The 10,273-nt window shown below is 50.8% G+C and overlaps 1 protein-coding gene across 1 annotated transcript; it reads right to left on the bottom strand.

The window, feature by feature from the left end:
* Nucleotides 1-3,446: 3,446 nt before the first annotated feature.
* On the bottom strand, nt 3,447-9,660 carry FZD2 (frizzled class receptor 2). Its single transcript, XM_019665542.1, has one exon. The coding sequence runs from the start codon at nt 6,683-6,685 to the stop codon at nt 4,985-4,987; it is 1,701 nt and encodes a 566-aa protein (XP_019521087.1). The 5' UTR covers nt 6,686-9,660; the 3' UTR covers nt 3,447-4,984.
* Between the last annotated feature and the right edge of the window lie 613 nt (nt 9,661-10,273).

Below are 10,273 nucleotides of genomic sequence, written 5' to 3' on the forward strand. Positions count from 1 at the left end.
AGGACCTCTCCCCCTCCCCTCCCCCAGGTCTCCTTCTCATCCCGTCTCCATTTTGCACATCCCCACACAAATCCCTTTCCCTCCCCTCTCCCCCCAGGTTTGGAATGAAATCATGGGGCTCTGAGTTCCGCACAAGGCCCCGACATAAACACTCTGATTGGGGCTAATTACAAGGGCCAGGTTGGGAGGCTGGAGCCTTCAGAAAGCTTGGCTTTCAAACAAAGGGCCCAGGGCTCAGCCCCCAGCCCAGGCCGGCTCCTCTCCTGGCTTCGTTAGGAATTAGGAGGGGTCCGGGGGCCATAGGCAGTCTTATGGATTAAACAAATTTCAGTCAATGGTCTCTGAGCTTGTTCCGTGTTCCAAGTTCCATCTTGTCTTTTCTTCAGGCCTCAAATTTCGGCCCTTCCCATATGTCTGTGGAAGAGACGCAAGTCTGCAGTGGAAGACTAGGCAGCTGGGGAGCACTCAGGCTGTGAGGCTGGGGATGGGGCAGAGCAGGGGGAGGGGGAGACACCGGGGAAGCCAGCTGTGACAGCCCTAGCCCTAATTAGCCAGCTTCAAAGCCAGCTGGAGAGAGAGCCCGCCTGCGTGTGTGCCCTGCTCACTCAGGCGGGTAAGACATTTCTGTCCTAATCAGAGGAGGGGGGGAGAAAAACACTGCCTGCCTCCACCCTGAGGAGCCTCTAGACTGAGCTGGCACCCTAAGTTAGGTAGAAAAACTGGGAGCACAAAAGATCATTCTATTCTGTTAAAACTACCAGTAACAATAAGTTAGAGTCCTTAAAAAAAAAAAAAGCACCTCCTTTGATCCAGTGATTCTATTGTATTTTTAGGAATGTATCTTAAGTAATTGGAAGAGTGCTACAATTTATTGAACTTCTATGTGCTAGCTCTGTACATGCGCCATCTAATTTAATCCTCACAACCCTACCAGACAGGTATGAGTGCCTTTTTACAGATGAGGACCGGGGCTCAGAGGTCAGGCTTACATAAAGGCTCAGAGCAGGCACTGTCTCATACCAAAGCCTGTGCGCTCTACACATGGCCGGTCTGTATGTCTCTTTCTCCTACTCTTTTCTCTCAACTACAAAAACATTACACATTCATTCCACTCTGCTCCGTCTAGATAACTTGTTACCTGGGAGAGAGACAGGATCCAGTGAATAATTTGGTTTGGAGTGTTCCTGTTTTGTAAGCCTGATGATTTGCCCTCCTGTACTCCCTTTCCATAGCAGAGGTGATTAGAAACAGGGGACACTGGAGTCTGAGAATGTATAAGCTGCCCCTTGGAGAAGTGGAGATACCCAGTTATCAGGACTAGAAAATGTCTAAACCAGAAATTGGAAAACTAGCTTGGGGTAGGAGAGGGGAGGGGGACACAGATAGATGGTCCATAAAACCTCTAAAGTCACATGCAAAATTCAGTGTTCACAGGAGTCTGGCTATTTCCTCCCAGGAGGAGGTCCCAAGATTGTCCAGGTTCTGAGATGGGTCAGTGGCCCCCAGTTTAAAATCCATTTAGAAGAGAGGAGGGTGAGTCTAAAGAAAGAAGGCACCCTACTCCAGTGAGCAGCTCTTGCTGAAAGGGACAGTGCCTCAGAATTGGTGGAGCCTGGGCTCAGCTTCCCCAGACAGGTGCCCCACGCACCCTGGGACAGCATCTCCACACTTCCAGAATCTGACCCTGATCTGGGGACCCCAAGACCCTCTTGGAATAATCTAGAAGTCAGCAGCTCTACATCCCACTGATCCTCACTCTTTGGGGGTGTTCAGAATTTTGTCTTGAAAAACTTGTGTCCTTTTCTGGGGCTGGCTCTTAAAGGACAGTCTGTAACTAATGGAACCATTTTCGGTGGGGTGGGGGAGGGGGAGAGGAAAAGCCAAAGTCTGATCTAATGAAGGAGGAGTCTGGGGGAGATGCCCTGAACCTTGAGAACCCGCAGCCTTGCTCCTTTGTGGGATACGGTGAGGGTGGGAGGGCAGGTAGAAAGCCGCTGTGGCCTGAAACCTTCCCCAGGCCTGGGACCTCAGGTAAAAGGCTTTCCCTCTGGGCCCTGGATCCCCCACTGAACAAAGCCTCACTCTTCCAGAGGGAGGCACTGAACTGCTTAAAACCTACCTACCCATAGGAAGACCTAGAAATCTGCAGAAGCAGACCTCCAAGCCTATGTGCTTAACTGAGTTTTTCAAACAAGGGAGTGGAGACCCTTCTCTAGGTGTGGCAGTGAGCTCCAGGTGGTTTACCTGTGAGTCTCTGCTCCAAGCACTTTCTCCCCTAAATTCCCCACTCCGTGGGCTAATGCCTCCCTTCCTCTAAGAGTTATTTCACTAGAGCAATGAGAGCAGCCAGGGAGGGGCTTCCCTACTACTCTTTGTAAGGCTATCCCTTTGGAGAAGGGGAGGACATCTAGAAGACCTTTCCTTTCCAAGAGGCAATTATCATCTATCCTCCTCCCTCCACCATAAAACTTTTTTTTTTCTTTCAGTTTCCTTGGACCCTCTTCCCCTGTTGGCAGGAGATTTTAAGGAGGGGATTGAGAAGAATAATCTTTACCAAAATTCCCTCCCTTCCACCCCCACTCCGGGAAGAAAAGGTTATTATTGCTAGTTTACCATTTCTTCCCGCTGAAAGCATGGGTGTTCACTGAAAAATGAACCAAAAGCGCACAGAACTGGGGTGCTGGGGGCTTAGAGGTGGGGGAGGCTCCTCCCCAAATCTTCAATAGAGACCAGCACTTCTCTTCCCACTGGGTTCCATCCCAGCCACTGGAAAATCCATCCCCCACCCCCAATCACAGGCTTTCACCATTCTTTCCAGGAGAGGGACTCACAATTTGTTTGTAATTTAACTCTTTCCTGCAGCCCTTGTGGGGTTCCTTTAGAATCTTGCAACAAATGGAGCTACAGGACGGTGACACCTTCCCAGCCTGCTTCTTTGATAGTTGAGGGAATCTCAGGTTGGGACTTCATACACACATCATCATTTGAGAAAAAGCTAGTTTTAACATATAATGTTGGTCACCGGACACAAATGATTTGGAGGAAGGTTATATATTTTGGGAAGGGGGCTCTGCTGAAATCCCTAGACTTCATACAATTCCAAACAAAGCCCCACATACGACTTCAATTACCACCAAACATTTCCAGATCCCCTCCCCCAACATAAACTAACACACGCAAACACTGAAATAGGGGTCTAACTTACTTTCTCCCTCGTCCCAAAGACTGCTAACAAAGGGTGCTAAGACACCATTTCCCCCCATCACCATTTAGCTTAAAAAGCAGGGTCTGGGGCAGGGAACCTCTTCTCCTCCTCATCCCCAATCAAGTAGGTCCCGGGGAGAGGGAAGGAGGAGGTGTGGTTTGGTTAAACTAATAAAAAGTTACAACCCTGTTAAATACAATTAAAGGGCTAGATCGCTAGAAGATAATTAAATGCACTTTATTATTATGATTATTAGCTTCTAATTTGCACTATTATCAAGAAACAGGAGATGGTGAAAACTTGAGTTCTGTGGCATACTTGTTCCTCCCACCCCCTTGACCCTCAAATCAATCCTTTGGAATTAAAATTCTAAAATATTCCAAATAGTTGGGGGAAATGATGTGTATTGGAAACTGCAGTTCTCATACCAGTGTCAAAGATACTTTAAGAAAAGTTTTGACTTTTATTTGTGGGGGGTAGAGGGAAGATAAGAAACATCTGTTATAAACATTCTATCAATCTTGAGATATAGAATGTCATGTAAACACTCAACCCCACCCCCACAGTCACAAAGAGCCTGCCCAGAGCCTTCTTCCAAAGCAAAGATACCCCCCCCTTTTTTTTCCCCTTTCTGGACAAGTTTGAAAAGAAACCAGTCTTTTGTCAAAGGAAAACTAAAAATCCCACTGATCCATCAGTCCCCTCCCTCCAACCCAACCCATTTTTATTGCTTTTGAAAAAAAAGAAAACCCAAACAACAAAAAAAACAACCCACACATGACACACAAACCAACCCACAAACTGCTAACCTGAATGCCAGAGAAGATATTCGGTTGAAGGAGTGGGGGGAGCAGTCTGCAGAGGAAAGGGGAGAGATGCAAAGGCATCACCAAACCCCAACATTTGCGAACTAAATGCTCCCCCTAAAAATGGAAGCGGTCACATCAGTACTCAAGGGTGTGTGTGTGTGTGTTTGTGTGTGTGTGTGTGTGTGTATTTGTTTCAAAACACACTTCACAAAAGCACTTTCGGCTCACTCCAAGGGCTTGAGGCAGCGAGTTGAAAAGTCATGAAGGAGAAAGATCTTCCTGCCTGCAGGGGAGTGGGCCAACGGGGTGGAGGCCATTCCACACACGCTCTCCGCCCTCTCCCCACCACCCCACCCGTTGGGTTTTTGTTTTGTTTTGTTTTTTTTCCACGTCTTCATCTCCGTTGGGAGGGTTCCAAAGATTGAGTGAAGGAGACAGGACAAGTGTGGAGAGAAAAGGGGGAAGGAAAATAAAACAAGAATCCAACCAAGTCTTGTTCAAAATTATCCAACAGCTTCCCCAGGCCCAGCGTCAGTGAGAAGGCTCACCAATGTGGCTTTAGAAGCTGAATGTAACAAACCAGCCAACACCTCTTCCAGCTGGCCCAGGCCTGCCAAATCACCAAAAAATCCGAACCAAGGTGGGGGTTGGCGTTTGAAGGGGCACTGAGGAACAGCGAGACCCCCTCAACTTCCCCCCCACCGCCCTTTCCTCAGCCCCGGTGTCCCTCGCTGCTCCTTTTTTTTCCTTTTTTTCTTTTTAAATAGAAAATATATAATTAAATTTACAAAGACTATTTACATTTTTAATTACAAACCTGGTGGGGTGTTGGGCAGAGTTATCTTTAAAAAGCGACCTAAAAAAGAAATGGTTTCGATTGTTCTTTATTTAAAAAAATAAAATAAGGAGTCTGTAGGAGCCCCCCCGGGCGGAGGAAAGCGCACTGCGGCTCTGGCCTGGGGACACCCCCTCACACTGTGGTCTCGCCGTGCCGGCTGTTGGTGAGACGCGTGTAGAACTTCCTCCACGAGTGCAGCGTCTTGCCGGACCAGATCCAGAAGCCCGACGTGATGCCCACGATGAGCGTCATGAGGTATTTGATCATATAGACGGTGAAGTCGGGCGACATGCGCGGCGTGTAGTGCGCCGGGCACGGGATGGCCAGGCTCTTGCAGTGTTGGCTCACCCACGAGCGCTCCCAGTGCTCTCGGAAGGCCTGCTCGTAGAAGTAGCAGGCGATGACGATGGTGGCGGGCACCGTGTAGAGCACCGAGAAGACGCCGATGCGCACCATAAGCCGCTCGAGCTTCTCCGTCTTGGTGCCGTCGTGCTTCATGATGGTACGGATGCGGAAGAGTGACACGAAACCGGCTAGGAGGAAGGACGTGCCTATGAACAGATACACGAAGAGAGGCGCCAGCACGAAGCCCCGCAGCGGGTCCAGGCTGTTGAGGCCCACGAAGCACACGCCACTCAGCAGGTCGCCGTCAATCTGGCCCATGGCCAGGATAGTGATCGTCTTGACCGCCGGCACGGCCCACGCGGCCAGATGAAAGTACTGCGAGTTGGCCTCGATGGCCTCGTGACCCCACTTCATGCCCGCTGCCAGGAACCAGGTGAGCGACAGGATGACCCACCAGATGGAACTGGCCATGCTGAAGAAGTAGAGCATCATGAAAAGGATGGTGCAGCCCTCCTTCTTGGTGCCCTGGACCACCGTGCGGTAGCCGTCCTCGGAGAAGCGCTCGTTGCACACCACGCGCTCCTGGAGCACGAAGCCCGCGATGTAGGCCACCGACACCATAGTGTAGCAGCCAGACAGAAAAATGATGGGCCGCTCGGGGTAGCGAAAGCGCTGCATGTCCACCAGGTACGTCGTGACGGTGAAGAAGGTGGAGGCGCAGCACAGCACTGACCAGGTGAGAATCCAGAGGCGCGCGAAGCGCGTCTCCTCTTGCGAGAAGAACATGGAGCCATCCGGCCGCGCGGGCTCGCAGGGCGCCGCGCAATCGCGCTCGCCCAGGAACTTGTAGCTGAGATAGGACGGCACCTTGAGGACGCGCGGGCAGTGGAACGGGTGCTCCAGCGTGGCATAGCGCGGGGGCGAGCCGCCGCCGCCCGGGCCGCCGGGGGTGCCCCCAGCACCCGGCTGCAAGCCCGGCGGCGGTGCGGTGGTGAGCAGTGCTGGCGCGCCGTCCTCCGAGTGGTTCTGGCCCACGCAGATCTGCTCTGCACCATGGCGCGGGAAGTGCTCGCAGCGCAGGCGCTCGGGCCACTGGAAACCGAACTTGTTCATGAGTGCCTCACAGCCCTGGCGCGCGCGCTCGCAGATGGAGCGGCACGGCGGGATGGCCTGCTCCAACACGGTGCACACGGGTGCGTACATGGAGCACAGAAAGAAGCGCAGTTCGGGCGAGCACTGCACCTTCACCAACGGGTAGAACTGGTGCACCTCCAGGCCCGCGTCCTCCTGGTTCGTATGGCCCAGAAGGTTGGGCATGATGGTCTGGTTGTAGGCGATGTCCGTGCACAGCGGGATGGAGATGGGTTGGCAGAAGCCGTGGTCCGGGATGGAGATGCCCTTCTCCCCGTGGAACTGGGCCGGCCCGGCGGCGGGCAGTAGCAGCAGCAGCGGCAGCAGCAGGCGGGGCAGGGCGCTGCGGGGCCGCATGCTGGCCGCCGCCCCCCACCCAGCTCCCGGGCGCCCCCCCGCCCCCGCCCCCAGCCCCGAGACCACGCTCCTTCCCCTCTGCCGCCTTGCCGCGGCCGCCGCCTCCCGCGCCTCTTTGCAAACTTTGCTTGCGGCCGCAGAGTTGGGGAGGCCGGGCGGGGGAGGGGGCGGCGCGCCTGCCCGCTAGCTCGCCGCGGTCGGACTGAGCTGCCGGAGACACCGCGCGCGGCTTGCCCTCTCTCCTCTTCTTCCTCCTCCTCTCGCCTCTCCCCTCCCTTCTCCGCCCAGCGACTCCTTTGTGCCTTCCTCCAGCCCTCACCTCGGCCTCTCCGATCCCAATTAGTCGGTTTCAAGGGGGCCCCCGCCAACGGCCCCGCCCTCTCTTCAGCCCCCCAAAAAAGGGAACCTTGAAACCGCCCCGTCGAGCTCTAAGTACCATCCCAAAATGTGCTCTTGGCCAATCAGATTTAAACCCCAGGACCAGCCCCGAGGGCTGGATTGGTCGACCACAACATAATGAGATCAGAAACCAGATGCCAACAAAACTTTCCCCCCCTCCTTTTGCTTTTAAAGAGACAAGCTATTATTATATTAAGAGCTGTTTGCCCAGCACGGGATATTTCTTCGGAGTCGCGGCGGTGAGATCCGGAGACACGCATTCCCCAGAACTGCCGCGGACCCAAGCCACTCAACCCTGGATCACTTTTCTTCCGGGGGCCAAGGCGCTCTCCAGGGTAGGGCCTCTTTAAATCCTTGCCTCCGTCCATGCTCCTCGAATCCCACCTATTTCAGTCCAATTTTTCAGATCAAGTGAAAAATCTCAAGTTAAAAACTTTTTTTAAAGAGAGAGACTTTTTAAAAAAACTAACAGTTCACAAAGATTTTTCTCTCAGTCCGTTCTCGTGGAGTCCAGACAAAAGTTTCACTTCATTCTATATGTAGACCCCTAGGAGTTTGCCTCGCCCCTCCCCCTACGCACACCCTTAAATAACCCTCTGAAAAATGAGAGCCTGTCTCTTTAAGAGGCTCTTAAAGGGGCCTGGACTCCGGGGCGTAATTGCCCCGTAGCGAGCACAAAGGAGCCCATTATGGTTCTTTGTGTTCGGTGGCACCTCAAAGTGAGAAAACTCAGGAACTTAGAGGCCCAGAGCTGGAGGGCTGGGCGGGGGTGTGAGAGGGGTGAGGTGGAGGAGAATGGTCCGGAGCTGCGGCTTCTCCCTCCCCCTTCCGAGGCAAATCTTAATTATGCAAAGTAAAGTTTAGTTGCCATAAAGAGGAGGTCTTAATCGAAGGTTAATGGTGGGGGGTGGGGGGTGATGGACTGTTTTGGGTGAAGAGATGACTTTCTTAGGCCGTTTGGGGGAATTTTCCTTCTCTCTCCCCAGCGCTGCCTCCGCCCCCTAAAAGCTTCCAGATATTGTCTCCTGGGAGAGAGGAGAGTTTTACCCAAATCTTAAGTGATTCCACGCCAAAAAGGGATGGTGTGAGTGGCGAGGGAGGAGGATGGGGGTTGTCGTGGATTACCACCCTCCCCCTATCTCTCACCTGGTTTGGGGTGGGTAGCAGTGGTCAGCAGGGTTCCTGCTAGTTTAAAAAGGTTTTCTTCTTTTTTCCCCTTCTCAGATTTTAAATGTGAGAGGGGAGTCTTAGGGGGAGAGGGAGGATTTGCATGTAAATCTCCTGGGCCTGGTACTGGATGATGGATCAATTATTTCTATTGTCTCTCCCTAGGGAAGGGGGGGGTCACTTAAAAAGAAGAAAGAAAATGGAGTTTAGAAAGACCCCTTGCTTCTCAGTATGGGCCAAATCCTCCCAGCCTGAAGAGCTGTTTCTTGCTCTGATCTAGAAAAGGGTTGCTTTACAAACAACAAAAAGAAATGTAAGAGAAAGAAAGAAGAAAGGAGTAGGGAGAAGGAAAAAAAATTCTGGGTGGATACATACAATGGATACAAGTTTGACAGGATTTGATTTTTTTTTCTTGATTGAATGATATACAGTACAGATTTTTCAGGTTCTTTATAATGTGAAAATGCTCCTTATTGTATCCTGGAGAAGTTGCCTTTTCATTACTTTAGGAAGTTTTCCTTCAGAATCAGGAGGATATGCCTTTGCTCTCCATTCCACCCATAAGTCCACTTTCGTCCCGGAGCCATCTGGGAATGGGAAAGTTATGCTCTGCTGCACTGCAGGGCCCAAAGTAAGCCTGAGGTGCTGTTCCTTAGATCTCCCCTCCTACTCAACCTCCAGGGCATCCTTAGAGTTAGTACCAAGCCTCAGAGCTAAGCAGTGAATACAAAAATGAGTAAGATAGGCTTCTACACTCCACTTAGGAAGCTCAGAGTCCGATAGGAAATTGAAAGCAAATCTCTAATGGGAAATGCAGCATCTTCTATTTCCTTGCATGACAAACCTGTTTTCCTGCCCTAAGGTCAGGCTTGAGTGACAGTTATCCTTCCCCAGCCTCCCCCAAGGCAAAGGGAGAGCTGGAGCTGGAAAAAATAAAAGACATTCTTTCATTCACTCGGCTTTCACACCTTCAACACACTTTTATTGGGTTTTCTGATTTCAAACCACTGTGGTAGGTGCTGTGGGTCGGGACATAGAGGAAAATGGCAGCATACAGTATCCCAGAAGAAAGTGTGAGGACCCAGGCCCAGACCCTAGGCCAAGCAAGCTATACCTTAGGCCAGACAGGCTCATTTTAGACATTCCCCTGCCCTAAGGAATAAGAAAAAGTCACACTCCAGCTGAGCATAGCAGAACATCCTGTTAAGCTAGCAGGATGTAGTTATAACTAAAAGTAAAAGCTCTTCTTCCCAAGAATTAGGTTACAACAATAGATTATTTTACAGATAACTCATTTTCACACCTAGCTCAGGGCGTTTTGCAAGAACTAACTGCTTTTTTGCTTCTGTACACTTGCTTCTGCTCAAACTCCCGGAAGTAAAGTCCCTATAAAACTTCCACCCACCAAGACCTTGGGGCGTTCTCCTCTTGCAGAGGGAGGCTGTCGCCAGGCTTGGCTAAATAAAGCTTTTGGAACGAAAAACTCTGTCTTTCAGGTCTTTACTAAAGAGCGAGGACCTAACAAAAGTGATTCCATGAAGATCTTACATTTATCTAGTATTTTTACATGAAATAAGAAACCACGATATTTCATGATTACTCTTGTCCTGCATGTGAGGGACTTGAGGGTGAACAAGACCAGAGCCTGCATCTTCAGACTGCAGGCCTATTCACCGCACTTTCCACTTTGCCAACCGGCCTTTTAATTAAAGCAGGTCTGTAACTAAAGGAAATTAACAGACTCTTTAAATGCTTCATGATGTCATTTGGTAGATACAGCATTTAGTTCTGATACTTTTTTAAAAAATTTTATTGTGGAACAGCCATGGTCATTGGTTACACATTGCTTTCATGCTACAATGGCATAGATAATTCTTTTTAAGAGGGCACAGCTCATAGTGGCTCATGCAGGGATCGAACCGGCAGCCTTGGTGTTATCAGCGCCACGCTCTAACCAACTGAGCTAACCAGTCACCTCTGATACTTCTTTTTTAATTAACTTGAACATTGACCTGGACCTGA

The sequence above is a fragment of the Hipposideros armiger genome, unplaced genomic scaffold (assembly GCF_001890085.2).
Source record: "Hipposideros armiger isolate ML-2016 unplaced genomic scaffold, ASM189008v1 scaffold_447, whole genome shotgun sequence".
Classification (NCBI taxonomy): domain Eukaryota; kingdom Metazoa; phylum Chordata; class Mammalia; order Chiroptera; family Hipposideridae; genus Hipposideros; species Hipposideros armiger.